Source organism: Cimex lectularius, unplaced genomic scaffold, assembly GCF_000648675.2.
Source record: "Cimex lectularius strain Harlan isolate CLEC.00 unplaced genomic scaffold, Clec_2.1 scaffold269, whole genome shotgun sequence".
Lineage (NCBI taxonomy): Eukaryota > Metazoa > Arthropoda > Insecta > Hemiptera > Cimicidae > Cimex > Cimex lectularius.
In genome coordinates, this window is record NW_019392860.1 from 341466 (window position 1) to 357633 (window position 16168).

The window sequence follows — 16168 nt, forward strand, 5'->3', positions numbered from 1 at the left end:
AGAGAAATGTTTAGATTAAAAGATATCACGATTTTCCGACGCCAGGACGTGATATCTTTCAAAATCGATAAAAAGCGAAATTACTCTGAAATGGTTGAGAATCGGACCATGGACAATATGAACTTTTTTGTTCATTTTAGGGTGAAGAATCTACTGGAGAAGTTTGTAGCACGAGTAGCAATTCACCCTGTATATACAGAGAGAGAGAGAGAGAGAGAAAAGTTGATACACAATGTTAAAAAACAAATAATTCGGACTTTCGTTCGTCTTGTGTCTACTCACAGCATAGTGAAGATCAGAAGATAAGTTCGTGCTTATCTTGATAGGAGTCTGGGAACCACTTGCCGGACAAAGCCAAACGTACATTTGAGCGTACCCGTCAGAAACCAGGGAGCGACAGTCAAAAGCCTAAGGTACATTTGTATGTACTCGTTGTAAACCAGAGAGCAACTGTCAAAAGCCAGCTAATGTACGTTTGTACGTACAGGTTGAAAACTAGGGAGCGACTGACGTTTTTTAGGACGTCTTGCTGAAAAACGTGTTTCTTCCTCCAGTCTTGATTTTTACAAATTTTCTGTTTTTATAATTTTTTTAAATGATAAATTTAAAATAAGTGATAAGATTTTTTATTAACTATTAATAAATAAAATTTTTTACATTGACATATACATACCGCCCACCTCAATTTCTTGTTAATGCATTGACTTATTACTTTCTCCCGCTGGCGTCTACGAAACATTAGTCCTTCGGGCCAGATTGTTGCGTAAGTTCATATGTCTTGTGTCAACTCACGACAGTGAGGATCAGAAGATAAGTTCATGCTTATCTTAATAGGAGTCTGAGAGCTCGCCGGACAAACCCAAAGGTACGTTTGAGCGTACCCGTTGGAAACCAGGGAGCGACTTTCGAAAGCCAAAGATACATTTGTACGTACTCGTTGTAAACCAGAGAGCAACTGTCAAAAGCCAGCTAATGTACTTTTGTACGTACAGGTTGAAAACTAGGGAGCGACTGACGTTTTTTAGGACGTCTTGCTGAAAAACGTGTTTCTTCCTCCAGTGTCTTGATTTTTACAAATTTTCTGTTTTTATAATTTTTTTAAATGATAAATTTAAAATGATAAGTGATAAGATTTTTTATTAACTATTAATAAATAAAATTGTTTACATTGACATATACATACCGCCCACCACAATTTCTTGTTAATGCATTGACTTATTACTTTCTCCCGCTGGTGTCTACGAAACATTGGTCCTCCGGGCCAGATTGTTGCGTAAGTTCGTGCTTATCTTGATGAGGGTCTGGGAGCCACTCGCCAGACGAAGCCAAAGGTGCGTTCGTGCATACCTGTAGGAAGCCAGGGAGCGACTCTGGTAGAAAGCCCAAGGTACGTTCATACATACTCATTGTAAACCAGAGAACAATTGACTGAAGACAGCTGATGTACGTTTGTACGTACAGGTTGAAAACCAGGGAGCGACTCTGTTTTTAGGACGTCTCGCTGAAAAATGACATGTTTCTTCCTCCAGCGTCTTGATTTTATAAAATTGTTTACATTGACATAAACAATCCGAAAACATCAAAATTACCAGATTTGAACTTAGAAATTTGGCATTTACGAACATCTAATGCACTTAGATAAACATCGTGAATGTTTTTGGTAGCAACTGTTGTGATACGCAAAAAGCATACAATACCAGATATGTACCTCTGCTGGTATTCGGCTAGCCGTTTGACCATAAATTGCAAAAAAAATTAAGATTTTATTATTTACGATAAACAAGTCATTCTAACCTCAAAATGTCTTTGAATGACTGAAGTATACAATGGCAAACTAATATTGGCATGGGCATAAACGACCTTACTTTCCGGGCCCCCAATAATATAAATATTACAAACAAATTATTTTATTTTCTAATTGAAGGTGAGAAACCAGTGTGGATTAGACAAGGTGATGACATGATAGATATCAATTCTAGTGAAGAAACCCCTACCAAGGAAGCAAGTAAGGAAACTGATGATCTGACTCCATCTTGTGACGATAACAAATCTCCAGTTTCATCCGACACCGCAGGAAACATGGAGCTGTCAGATTCTTCCACAGCTTCTGATGAAGAATGTGCACAGCTACGCCAGTCTGTAGAGCAGTTGGAATGTGGACAATCTGAGGAAGACGTTTTATCTCAAGAAAAAGAAGACTTAGGCGAAAAATACGATTTAAAGACATTGCCAAATCTCAAAAACTGTGTGCAGCCTGTTTCAGAACTTTTTTCGTCGATGCGTAACTGGTAATTATATATTTAATTTTAAGATGATGTAAGATTGATACATGTTCTAAGCTTTTATATTTGTTTTCAGTGATTTGTTAGAAAATGAATTGATGAAATTAGGGATTATAAAAGTTGGCGAATTGGCCTTTTTAACAAATCCTTCAATTGAGACACTTTCTATTGATAAACCCAAACTTCCAACCCTCTACAAAGCCTTAAAGGTATTAATTTTATTTTTAGTTTGTCACTTGTGTTTATGATGAGTATCAAAATGTTGTTTCAGGAATATTTAGAGAAACAGGCAACTGTTGAAGAAATAGATCTAACTAAAGAAGAGGAAGTTGTAACAAATGAAGCCCTTAAGAAATGTCAAACTGATTCCCCATTGAAGACTGATATTTATGTACAAACCTGCCCTGACAACATTGATGCTTTCTCGCAGACAGAGATGAAATCTTTCAAAGATGAAAATGTTCAATTTTCACAAGAAATGTGTGATTGTTCGACACAGCATACGATCGAGCTCCAAAACTTCACCGCTCAGACTGATGAATCCCACTGGAAGTGGACCGCTGATCGTATCCGAGGTTTGTTGAATGATAAATCATTCTTTGAGAGTCTTTCAATTGTTTTTGACTATGAGCTCATTGGAAGGTTAGCTCAACAAAAGGCATTAAGCAGTCAAAATTAATATTCAAGGAAATCTACCAAAAGAGGTATTTCTTTACCTTCATTTATTAAAAATCTCATCATTTACCAGATTTAGTACAGTTTCAAGGCTCCCTTTTAAATGTGTACATTTTATTTTATCATAAAAATAGTTTTCAAGTACAAATCTAGTCAATTGCAATTTTGAGATAATTAAGTTGATTCAAATAAATAGCATGTTATTTTAGAATAGATTAACATTTTTTTAAATACTTAACTGTACTAAGTTGGTATCGATAGATGGTTTAACAAAAAGAATTATCATGAGCTTTAAAAAAACAAAGAGAGTCGTCTTAAATTTTGGCAAAATTTCATTCAGTTTGTATATTAATTATGTAAATATTCTGCTTGGCATCTAATAATCTTGTAAATTCCAAACACAACAGTTAGTTATACAATTATATACTTTTTTGCACATTAGATTTTATTTATTTACGTTATTTTCATATTGAAAAATAATGTTTTTCCTTGTAATGTATGCATTTCAAAAGGGCAAACATAAATGGTTCTTGTATGGAACTTTAATGAATAAACTTTCTACATTTATATAATTTCTTATTTTAGACCATTACCTGGGCAGCCAAAGAAGCTTCCCAACCTGTACGCCCAGCGGACTATTAATTTCAAATACAATAAAAAGAGAATGGAAAAACCGCTGGGCTGTTAGAATTAAAATAACTCTGCTAAACTGGCAGGTTAAGAAAGACATCGGTCCCTGGTCCACAGAGAATGTTTCGAAAAGGGAAAAGGCCATACTGACAAGACTACGCATAGGGCATACAGGAATAACGCATGGGCAATTTCTGGCTGGAAAGCGACCGCGTAGGTGCCCCTTATGCAAAAATAGAATAACAGTCAAGCACCTTTTCAATTGTTGAAGGCTTGTCGTATATAGACAATATTTTGGTATATCATCGTACCTGTGCGTAGTCTTGGGGCATAGCAGCAGGCACAGATTATAGGGATTTTGAAATGTATAAAGTGTTTGTGTTGTGTCTGTGTTATCTTTAGGTTAATTTATTGGAATGAATGAAATTTATTAGCATGAAAGTAAGGGGTTGTTTAACCCCACCTCGAGGAATATTGGAATATCAAATACTCTGGGGCGAGTGTGTGATGTCTGGTGAATAAAGGTAGCTTATTAGCGAGAATGGAGTAGGTTCAACCCCACCACAAGGAATAGCGAGTACTCTGGGGGAGTGAATGTGACTAGACTTCTGTGTTTCTATCTAGTATTTTCTTTGGTGATTGATCAGCCTTCTCAGTTTAAATACCTTTTGGAAAGAAAAAAATGTATTTCTATCTAGTGTTGTGTTTACGTTAATTTATTGGAATGAAATTAATTTATTAGTGTGAAAGGAAGGGGTTGTTTAACCCTGCCCTAGGAATATTGAGTACTCTGGGTTGAGTGACGTCTGGAGAGTAAAAGAAAGTTATTAGCGAGAATGGAGTGGGTTCAAACCCGCCCCGAGGAATAGCAAGTACTCTGGAGAAGTGAATGTGACCAGACATCTATGTTTGTGGTGATGTATGTTTTGTTTCTTTTCTGTATTTGACAACCTGAGGTACAAACGGGAGGCTAGTACTTTAGGATATCAACATAGTACATTTAAAAGCAGAGAGTCAGTGACCAGATCAAGACACTCAAATGGCTGCAGTTTAAAACCAAATGTGCGTAAAAGAAGGAAAACACGCAGAGGGCCAGTGATAACCTCAGCTGTTTGTCGACCCGTAAGTTTCCCACCATCACCTTGGAGAAGGAATATAATTTCCTTTTGGAATTTTCAGTGTTTTATCCTAAAGCCTTGTAATCCACTTGTTACATTTGATCGTTGCGTATCGCCATCGCAAATCATTTTTTACATGGTGCGACCTGTGTTGTTTTACTCCATGTCAAAATATGCACTGGTGAAATATTGAAATGCAACGAGAATCTTCAGCTAATTGGCAGTTTTTCTTCATCACATTAAATTATATGGATACATATTAATCCACTTATATTTAGTGGTCTAATTGGCCAGATTATTTATTTCAATTAATTATTCTTTTTATGTACAGTCTTGGTTGAGATGAAAAAGTTAGTGTGCCTAGCCGAAGGTTGTGGGTTTGAATCCTGCTCGTGACATTAACTTTTTCATCTCAACCAAGACCTTACAGAAAAATAATAATTAATTGATATATGGATACAGTTGAACCATGCTCTGCAGTTTCTGATCCATTGCCTACCATTATTGCATGGTTCATTTCACTGATTACAAATCTGGTTGGGGGGGGGGTTTACAGGTTTTGGAATTGGGAGACTATTCTTTTATTCATTGAAATTTTTTTTTTTTTTTTTTTTTTTTTTTAAATTATGCAATGTGGGGCCAAAAGCCCCTAGGGTTGAAAATGAGTTGCATAGGAGGAAAAGGAGGAACATGCAAAAGATTTGGGGGAGCCGACGACCAAAGAGTGTTATTATACATGGTTTGTTTATAAAAAAATTAATAATAAAAAAAATGAGAGCTAGTACCTTGCCTTGTGTCTATAAACAAGGGAAGCTGCACTAAGAAGAGTTTAGTGGAGAAAAAATTTTATAGTTTAGTTTTCAATTATTAAGATAGATTAAATATTGAAGAGGCGTCAGACAGTCTACAATATCAGACTAGGCCTACAGTGAGCAGGAAAAGACGCAACTGCGAGTGACAGCAGTTTTTTGGCCCGAAAGAACCTTTCAGGGAAATTATGGTTAACTGGATTCGCTAGTCCCACCATGATCAAGATGGAAAATTTCTCAAAAGATTTTTGATTTGTGCAATGAGCCTTTATCCGCTGACTGAGGCTGCTTTATCCAGAACATTACTACGTCACATGGGTCCACCATGAGCACCTAAATTTGGTTTAGACTGATTAATAAGATAAGTTTAATTATGAGATTTTTTTTTATAAATAGAAATTAATCTTACAAAGGGACATCAGGTTGATGGGTCACAGATTTTTACCAAACTTTTTTTAGGTGATCTATGCAGACTCGTATACACTTCTTGTGAATAGGCCCTATTTTTGCAACAACAAAAAAAAGTCGAAATTTTCTGGTTTTTTAAATATTTTTATTCCACTTTTCTGTTTGCTCAAATCAACTATGTGAATATATCATTTTACAGCATTTTTATGTAGATTGCAATAAAAATATAGTAAAGTGTTCAAAGTTTATCAATAACAAAAAAATTTCAAAAATCAAATATTTTCAAGTAAACTAGGTCAGACATTTTTTTCTCGTAAAACTAACAAAATTTTGTTTTAGCACCTCTAAATATAAATTTTTGTTTAAACAAACAGTCTGTAAGTAAAGTAGGTCAGAAAATTGTAAAAATTTGACCTCGTTGTCAGATTTGTGATTCTATATATTCACAACGTTGATTTGAGCAACTAGAAAGGCAAAATAAAAATATTAAAAAAACAAAATTTTCAATTTTTAAAAAATGATAAAATGAAGGCCTATCCATGGAAGTGGTATATACATGTCTGATATTTGTGTAGAATTACCTAAAAATGTTTGGTCCAAATTCATTACCCACCAACCTGGTCGTCCCCTTTTAAGAATAAAATAATTTTAGTTTAAGGTGTTATTTTAATACATTTTGAACCCTGTTAATGTCAACTAAAGTTTAGGGATGTGGATGTACAGCGCACGGCAAGAGGGTCATATGGTTGATGGCTATAATGCCAATACCAAAAAAAAAAAACACTAAAGTTTGATTATTTAGGTACTCAGTGTAACTAGTCAAGTGCAGCATTACATCTTTTCTTTCTTACTTTCTTTATTTGATGTTTATTTATTTACTGGAAATGAAGCCGGAGGGTGGACTCAACCCCTTTAATTTTTGAAGCCAAGTAGGACCACATTAGGCTGCTGGGGGCTATAATCTTCAGTCATCTTGCCTTTGTATCTGAACGTTAGCAGTTCAAACCCATACTGACCTGTACATTTATTTCCTTCTTTTTATTAATTTTTTGTTTTTCAGTTTATACTTTTTTCTTTTATTCAAAAATCGTGAATAATCTTCGACTAATGGTCACAAATCACCACACACTTTTTTCTTTTTCTACCCTTTTCTTTTCTAAACGGTTCTAATACTGTGACGTCCAACTTTTTTTTTCTCTTAATCCACCCCTTTTTCACTGATTGGCAGATGCCATTGAAGTAAGGAAGAGCTAGGCAAGGGAAAAAATAAAGACAAACAAGAAAAAAGGTACTGGACATCATATCGTATTGATAAATGATGTGCACATGATATGCTATGGTGATATGCAACAAGGCTTAAAAGTATAAGCATTCCCAATCTTAATTTAACACATTATGGCTTAACTTATGTTATTCAGGGTTCCTTAGACTTTTTTCAGCAAACAAAACAAAAAAAATGTAGAGGTTTGCACCAGATGAACTATGCGATACAATTCACCACCTGTCAGTTTTTTGAACAATATGAAGAAGTTTTGTGATTGATACCAGGACAGCACATTTTTGCAGTCCATTTTTCCTTATTTGTGAACCTCTCGGCTCTTTATTTCTTGTATGAGTTGTGCCAATTTTTATGTAATTTAATTAATAATATTTATTTGTTTATTATTTCATTATGGAGTAGAGTGTGTTTTGAATACCAAAGCCACACACCACGCATAATCAAAATTGCTTAATTTTCCTCACGCAGACATGATTACTATTATACGCAGCGAGCAAGACTGCTTGTAGTTTGCTGTTATGAGAAATCTTTTCAACAGACAACTCAATTAACATATTTCCATTGCATTAATAGATGACTAGAAAAACTAGAATACTATATTTGACAATTTTATGTAACAACGGCAGGTTAGAAAATTAAGAAAAGAGAAAAAATAGTGCCAGTTAGAATTCAGCAGAGGACTGTCAAAAAAATGTATTCTTCATGCAATTTTTTTTGCTAAACCTTCATATTTTCCTGTGTGTTAAAACACATTATGAGGTAATCATACAAGCAACTTGTCAGAATTTTATTGAATATACATTTACTCCGTGTTATAAGCTAATGGTGTCGTCTTTTTCACGAGCCATTGGTAGAGGTCAGACTTGCCCTGTTTGACCATCTCAGTTCCAACGTGGAGCCTCACCTGTTCGTGGTATTCGTTTAGCCAGTTGATCTAAAAAACCACATACTTTACTGTCCCACCGTGTAAACATTTATGACAAAATAAGCGTTACCTGACTTTTGTCCATGTTTGAAACATCGATAAGGTTAGGTTCGTAAGGCACAAGTGTAAGGGGAGAAAACTTAAAGAGTTTCTGAGAATTGTCCATGTCCTAGAATAATTAACAGACTGAATAAAAAACAAAATTGGTATAAACAACAATTCTGTAAATTTAAATAAATTGTTTTAACTACTGGCGCCAAAAATGTGACACTTGCAAGTACATAAAACAATAAAAAGTGGCACATTTCAATTTTCATTTTATTTTTAACCTCAATAATATACTTTTTTAGTACATATTTTTCTTTTATTTTAAGTATTGGGTTGTCCGGAAAATAATGCAGGATTTTGGTATTAAACAAAAAAAAAGAAACTAGTTACTTTAAAGCAATGTTCTTTAATCAAAATAATTTCCCATACTCTCAATACATTTCTCCCAACGTGTTGGTAACTTATTAATTCCGTCTGAGTAGAATTCAGAATTTTTAGAATTGATAAAGTCAATAAATGCATTTTCCAGTTCCGTTTGATTTTTGAATATTATGTGTTGTAAGTAGTGGTCCAGGTGTCTAAAAAAATGGTAGTCAGTAGGCGAGAGGTCCGGAGAGTAGGGTGGGTGAGGCAAAGTTTCATAGCCAAGCTCCAATAATTTTTGTGACGTTACACGTGACACATGTGGTCGAGCGTTGTCATGCAACAAAATGGGCCCTTTCCGATTGACCAAAGAGGGCTTCATTACTGCCAATTTCTGATGCATGGTATTAATTTGGTTACAGTATGATTCAGCATTGATGGTTTCGCCAGGATTTAAGAAGCTGTAGTGTATTAAACCAAATGAAGCCCACCATACCGTAACCATTACCTTTTTTTGATGAGTTGGGGGCTTTGGAAAATGTATTGGAGCTTCTCCTTTGTCGAGCCACTGTCCAGAACGTCTAGTGTTATCGTAGAGAATCCACTTTTCGTCACATGTAACAATTCTGGCCAGAAATGGGTCATTTTTGTTTCGACAAAGAAGTGATGCACAAACATCAAAGCGCTGATTTTTTTGGCGATCGTTTAATGAGTGTGGAACCCAATTTTCGAGTTTTTTCACTTTTCCAATCGCCTTGAGGTGGTCAGCGACGGTCGTTTTACTGACTTTGAGTTGCTCTGCAAGTTCTCGAACAGTTGTTTTGGGGTTTTCTTCCACCACTGATCGCAGAACATCATCATTAAGAGAGGAAGGCCTTCCACGACCTTCTTCATCTTCAAGGCTGAAATCTCCCTCCCGAAATTTTTTAAACCACCTTTGCACAGTGCACTCATTAACACAACCCTCGCCCCAGACTTGGTTAATGTTTCTAGCCGTTTGGGCTCCGCTTCGGCCGAGTTTAAACTCGTAAAAGAAAATGGTACGAAATTCTCGCTTTGACATTATAAGGATGACTGAATTATTTCCAAGTAGCGGAATGCTACAGAGGTAAACAAACAATATCATTTGGAAGAGGATTAATAATCCTGTAAACGTAAACAGAATATTTTATATAGATTTTTTTTAATGAAAACTTAAAATCCTGCATTATTTTCCGGACAACCCGATATATGGGTTTGTCGATGCTTAATTTTTTCAATTATTTAACTTACTTTTACTGGAGCGTCTTCTACAACAATCAGATTTTCAAGTCTCATTCCAAATTCCCCCTTTCTGTAGTAGCCTGGTTCTAAATACAAATTGGTTGTTCAATAATATTTGTAAATAAACGTTAACTTAATTTATACGGACCTTGTGAGCCGATGAAATGGTGGTGGTAGGTTCCATTGAAAGCTGTAAAAAATTTAATGATAGGACGTTCATAAATTATTAACAACATGAGTACCTTCGTGAACACCGAGAAAAACCCCCGTCCCATGAGTCGTTCCATGGCCGAATGTCATCCCTAATTGAAGCAACGGTCTCCGAATAATAAATTCAAGATCTGATACTTTTGTGCCATCTGGGAAGATAGTCGTTGCCAAATCAGCAACTCCTTGAAATTTTCATCAATTAAAATTTCTCCTTTTAATCTTAAAGTCTAACAAAAATGTAAAACCTTTCAATAAACTTGTATAAATTGTTTTATACATAGCACTTGGTTTGCCAAAGTGAAGAACCCGAGTTGTGTCAATAGTTCCATCTGACAGAAAAAATATATTTATTTTTATATTGTAATACACATAATGAAAAATTTTATTACCCAAGTATTGTCCGCCTGAGTCAATAGTTAAAAGACCTTCTGTGTCAAGTTTTAAGTTCGTTTCTTTTGTTGGTTTGTAGTGTGGCAAAGCACCATTTTTACCAAAGGCCACAATAGCATTGAAACTTGAACCTTTGTTCCACTTTTGCTCTGATCTCAACTTTTGGAGCTTATACACGACTTTCAATTCATCCCAGTATATTTCATTTGGAACCTGTGATCAATTAGTGAATGGTTAATTACCGTCTTTAAACCGTAATTAACTCGACTTACTTGGTTTTCTAATAAGTGGAACAGCTCACACAACGCAACAGCATCCCTCAAATGTGCATTTCTCGAGCCTTGGACTTCAATACGGTTTTTGGACGATTTCATGTCCATTATTGGAGATGTGATATTAAGGAGTTTTTCTTTTGGCACCTTGAATTTGTATGAAGTTAAATATTCAATAGAAATTAAATTGTTTTAAAACTGCTCCTTCGTACTCTGCTATAAATGGCGTAACTAGTTCCACCTCTTTTCCCGGAAGGTAGTAATACTTTTTTTGCTTCTTTAATCGCATTCTGCAGATCTTTCCAGAAATCAGTATATGGCTTAACGCTTGAAATGAACAAAGAAATCAACAAAACTTTGAAGAAAAAAACTCGTCCAAAACTCACCTAACTTGCGATAAAGGATTAGAAAGATATTCTATTATGGATGAGTTTATTATTTCTTTCCTTGTATACAGAGTGGCCCATTTTGGCGTCAAAAGCACATATGAAATAAAAACAGGAGTCATCGAAATGTCATTTCCTCTGAGGTTTAACAGCCAAGCCACTTCATCTAGTGCACTGACGACACACAAATCTGCCTCCAACGATGCAAGTTTTTCCCTTACCCTCTTGATTTTTTTAGTGTATTCTTCACCTACATTGGACATTTTAAAAATATATTACGCCATTCTGTTTGAAATTTTGTATAATCAGAATGATTTACCTGAAAAATTACAGTCGTGAATGTATACAGGATCAGATGGATAGCTCGGTCTGTCTTCCCAAATTTCATCAATCAAATTATTTTCCAGGGGAATAAATTTGATCAATTTACTACCTAATAAAATGTTATTTAAAAAAATATATTTCTAGTTCTCTTCAGGTGATAGTAAAAGAGGCTGCAAGCTAATTTCTATCTGTGGTAAACATTTAAACACCAAAGGCAGTACTTTTACAATAAAATTATCTATATATTCACTAATTTCGTGGAACGCTTGATCTATTATAATTAATTAAGGTTTTTAGTTGAGATAAAAAAGTCAATGGCACGAGCGGGATTCAAACCCACGATCTTCGGCTTGATACGCCGCTGCTCTACCACTTGAGCTATCGTGACCTCGATCCACTCGGACACCAACTTCCCATCTCAACCACACCTTTCGAATCCCACTCGTGCCACTGACTTTTTTATCTCAACTAAAAACCTTAATTAATTATAATTATCTAAATACTGAAATTTAGACATTTAGAAATTTTGCATCCCAAAAACTACTTAATTAGCCAAATTATGCAAACAGACAGTGGAAAATATATATTTTGTTTAAACTTAAGAAGAAAAACTATAAGCTTACTCAAATGAGAATCAATTTGATTCCAATTTTCAAATGTGATAGTTTTAGGGTCCACGCCTACTTTCTGATCCTTCTCCAAATTCTTTCTGAGCCAAACTTCCATTGGGTCTACCTAATTGCAGAAAAAAAAAACTTGTAATACATTAATAAAAATGTGTGGTGATTAGTGACTGTTAGGTGATGATTATTCAGGAATCGTGAGATGCGGTCTGGTGTGATGCAGGTTTCAGAAAAACATTTTCTTTGTCGTGCCAACGTTTCGATCTTTATTGAGATCATCTTCAGGGCCTTCCCCACCCCTTCAAAATCCAACGTATATAAACATAAAACAGCAATATCTCACTGGCATTCTCAACATGACACAAGAATGGTACACTTACGCAGAAAACAAACACTTTGAGTGAGTAGAAATATTTTGATTGAATATAAATAAAAAAAATTTTGCCTTGTATAAATTCACTTTTTTCCACATCCTACATGTATTTGTTAAATTTAAACAATGTTTGTAAATCCCAGGCCCTGAAGATGATCTCAATAAAGATGTTGGCACGATAAATGTTTTTCTGAAACGTACATCACACCAGACCACATCTCACGATTCCTGAATAATCATTAATAAAAATTGTCAGCTGGCTATCATTCACCTGTGGTTCCTTCATGACAAGAGTCCATGAAGGCCCTAACTGTTCTTCCGCTTGGATGTAATATCTAGAGTCCGTCCAGAGTAATGCTTGCTTCATTGTCACAACAGCATCTCCTGCACTTCCCGTAAAACCGCTCAAATACGATCTCCTCAGATCAGCGGCCGCTGGATATTCTTCCTAAGATTTTTAATTAGGCATTAGGCTTTCAGGCTTTTTTTTTTTTTTTTGTCTAGAATAGAACTTACCTGATGGTCACCTTCACTCATTACAATGTAAGCATCAATGCCATAATTGGTCATTTTTTCCCTTAACTTGGCCAGTCGGCTTTCTAAGACTGAAGTTCCGTTTTCCTCTCCATTAATAATGGATGCTTGTAAAAAAAAGATACTTTTATTGTGCAACACGATTAATTTTTTCTTTATCAATTAAAACATAATGTGAATGCTGTAGTAAAAATAAATTTGAATTAAATGTAGTAATTTAACAGAGAACAAGTAAATAGTTGCACCTAATAAGTTAATGTATTGAGGATTAATTGATGGGTCTTCCATCTAAACTCAGGAGTTGTCCCAAAACACTTGGTGTCACCTTATTTTCATCCATTTGGGAGAATCGACTGGATGGGCACAATGAGAAAGTCAGGATGGTTGATTGAAATTTACTGTATCTAGATTTTAGAGCTTTGGAAATGAATGAAATCATTAGGTCTTGGAATTTAATATAAAGTCGGTGTAACATTTGGATGAACTCAAGACTTGATTTAGGCTTAGATTTGTAGTTTTAGAGTTGATTTTTTTTTTTTTTTTTTAGTTTAGTCCGATCAATCTAGAAACTGGTAGAGATGATACCTTTCTTCTGTGTTTTGTCTCTTAAATCCAATAGGCAACATGTTTTATTCATAAAGATTCATTTTTTTAGCCTTAGAAATATAAGTAGATCTAAGGCTAAAGAAGTAGAAATAAGACTGATAGATGGTAATTTTCTGGTCTTAAAATTAGACGGATTGTGTACTATAGGAATTATGGATGAACCCAAGAATTTTATGGTAACTTCAGATTGTGAAATATTGTATCGAAATCATTTAAAGCTTCATTGTCTTTCTATGCTGTTTTGTCTGCAGCTAGAAAATTAGCTGAGAGAACTAGGTAGCTTTTTTCCCGGTTGTTTGGTTGCAAGTAGGGTATTTTAAAACTTCCTGCTGTTCATACAAAGGGTTATCTGGTTACTTACTGTAGGGTGAGCTTTTGTTCCATTGTTTTATTGGACTTTTAATACAATGTACTTAGCCCTTTTATCTTTTAAAACAAATTATCTACAAAGGACACTGTCTACCCTGAATACAATTGTATTCAAAATTAAGCAGAAGCTTTTTAAAAAACCAGGAAAAAACGTTTCAGTTTTATGCGACGTTAATCTTATTGTATTGTTGTAATATTTTTCAAAAATACGAGTTAAAATTATAAATTTTAAACGATTGGGCTTTTCATTTGGTCATCTGTAGTGGTTGTAGGTGTAAGGTTGAAAACAAACAGTAGCTAGGGAAAATAGGATTTTAAAACGAGGCGAGATCGTATGGTCAAATAAATCCGCTATTCTTAAGCCAATATTGGCAATGGATGATTTCAAAGTCTGATCGGGGTCATGAACCATAATTTTGTCGTTACAGACGCTAGGCAGACACACTGAAGATGGCGAAATGACGAAACGCGTCAGACGGTAACGATCAAATTACAACTTATTTTTTGACATTTTGTATCAAGGAAAGAGAAATTTCGAGTTTTTTTTTTTTAATTAAACAAAGAAAAGTTTCTTTAAAACGTCATATACACGAATATGTCTTTATATACAAAAAGTACTAACAACTGTTTAAAGATTCATAAATTTTGTTTTCACATGTAAACGAAATTGAGATTTATCAAGGTGCCGATTTCAATTGGATTGTTAATAATTGAAATAGAAGACGATTTTTTCCCCCAGGCTAAATAATATAGTTGTCGAAAGATAGTTTTGAATCTGACAGTCAAGTAATTGAAATCTTGAGCGTTTTCGTGAGGCCATCGGTAACGGATATTGTGATATACCTGACACGGCCTTCATGGCTTTCTCGAACTGAGCCGTATGTAGACGAAAGGAAAGAGTGAAAAATTGAAAAATTGGAATTAGTTTTAGGACGACCATGAAAAAGTCTGCTGTAGATCCATGACTTGAAGTGCCACCGCTGACGATCTGCCCGTTTACAAAATGAAAAATACGGAAAAATCTACATTTGGACTAGGTTTTTTTTTGTCTTAAAACTTTGGTTGAAATTTTTTACAAATGCGTTTTCTTTTGTTTGTTTACTTTTTTAGTTATATCAACAGAATATAAATAGGAAAAACAGTTGTAACATGGTCCATTCTTTGTTTTCAACAATTTGTGTAGAAACAAAATCAAACTTTTTCTGTTTCGTTATTATTTTTTGAACTTTTATACACCGACCTGATCTGTTCATGTCAGAATTTTTGTTTACGTTTTTATGCAGGATGTTTCGTGCAGAAAGGTCGCATCATTTTTCTGCAAACGATTCGTTAAAATACACGCTTAATTTACTCTTTTGTAAAAAACATGAAGGTGTCACATTAAAGCTCTGTGGAAACAGCAAAACCGTCCGTTATTTTATTTATTTTCATCCCACTTTGACATTAATTTTTGAAATAAACAGTAGTTGTTGCCTTGACTGGATTTATTTAAATAAAATATCAACACTGATGAATCCCTCCACTTAGCAAATTTTTAATTAAGAAATATATATTTTTTAAGAATATCAGGACAAAATAAGTCTAATGTTTAATGTGAGATTATCATTGTTCATATATTTGTTGTACAGTTTGCTTGCTAAAAAAAAAAAAAAAAAATTGTCTAAGATGTATTGAAAGTCTTATTTATACTAAAGAATAACTTATATACACAGTAGAAATTATATTTTATCATCAAAATATTTTACTGCAGGTATACTTGTATTTTTTTTTTTTTTTTTTTTTTGTTTGTTTGTTTATGAGAGTACGTGTATTATTTTTGTAAACTTGGTAAACTTGTTGTGATTTTGACCACGGTTTTACGAGTTCGAGTCATGTTGATTTTTTTTTTTCGAAAATTACCTGAGAGCAGAAGCAGAAGACAAATCCGTAACACCATTGCGAACGGGAACGATTGACTAAGAAAAGGGCATTGAATTAAATGGAATCCGCGATAACGTTTGGCAGGAGTGGCGAAAGGAAAGTGGGGCTAATATCTTTGTCTTTTACGACCGTAATTCTTTAATTATTTTAAATGGGTTTAACATTTAATTTATGACCGTACACATCAATAATTTGTCTGCTAGGCACATTAGTTAAAAATAAAATACCATAGATTTTTTTTCAGTTGTATCAACGCAGTATATAACTAACAATCAATTACAGTTCGCGGTCCGTTTGACCAATTAACTTTTTTCAATTAATTAATATTTATGAAATGTATTGGCTATGGCTAAGCCGAAGG

General features: G+C 34.4%; 2 protein-coding genes across 4 annotated transcripts in view; one reads left to right on the top strand and one right to left on the bottom strand.

Annotated features, from left to right (window-relative positions):
• LOC106660818 overlaps positions 1 to 3398 on the top strand; it is a 14764-nt gene extending 11366 nt beyond the window's left edge. The window contains exons 17-19 of the mRNA XM_014383770.2: positions 1925 to 2288; positions 2359 to 2491; positions 2554 to 3398. Of these exons, the coding sequence (XP_014239256.1) occupies positions 1925 to 2288; positions 2359 to 2491; positions 2554 to 2961 (905 nt within the window). The 3' untranslated portion in view covers positions 2962 to 3398. The remainder of the gene's footprint in view (positions 1 to 1924; positions 2289 to 2358; positions 2492 to 2553) is intronic.
• A 4566-nt stretch (positions 3399 to 7964) lies between these two features.
• LOC106660925 (xaa-Pro aminopeptidase ApepP-like) lies at positions 7965 to 15913 on the bottom strand. 3 transcript variants are annotated; one of them, XM_014383982.2, is made up of 16 exons: positions 14731 to 14955; positions 13158 to 13265; positions 12895 to 13019; positions 12650 to 12826; positions 12006 to 12117; positions 11378 to 11491; positions 11059 to 11308; positions 10885 to 10999; positions 10673 to 10819; positions 10400 to 10613; positions 10256 to 10339; positions 10043 to 10192; positions 9949 to 9990; positions 9810 to 9886; positions 8197 to 8295; positions 7965 to 8135 (listed from the first exon to the last, which is right to left on the bottom strand). In XM_014383982.2, exons 2-16 carry the CDS (start codon positions 13198 to 13200, stop codon positions 8004 to 8006), a joined length of 1881 nt encoding a protein of 626 aa, XP_014239468.1. In that variant the 5' UTR covers positions 13201 to 13265; positions 14731 to 14955; the 3' UTR covers positions 7965 to 8003. The 3 variants fall into 3 exon arrangements, with proteins under 3 accessions (XP_014239468.1, XP_014239469.1, XP_014239467.1); XM_014383983.2 differs by lacking the exons at positions 13158 to 13265; positions 14731 to 14955 and adding an exon at positions 15787 to 15913; XM_014383981.2 differs by lacking the exon at positions 13158 to 13265 and having other exon boundaries at positions 14731 to 14987.
• Between the last annotated feature and the right edge of the window lie 255 nt (positions 15914 to 16168).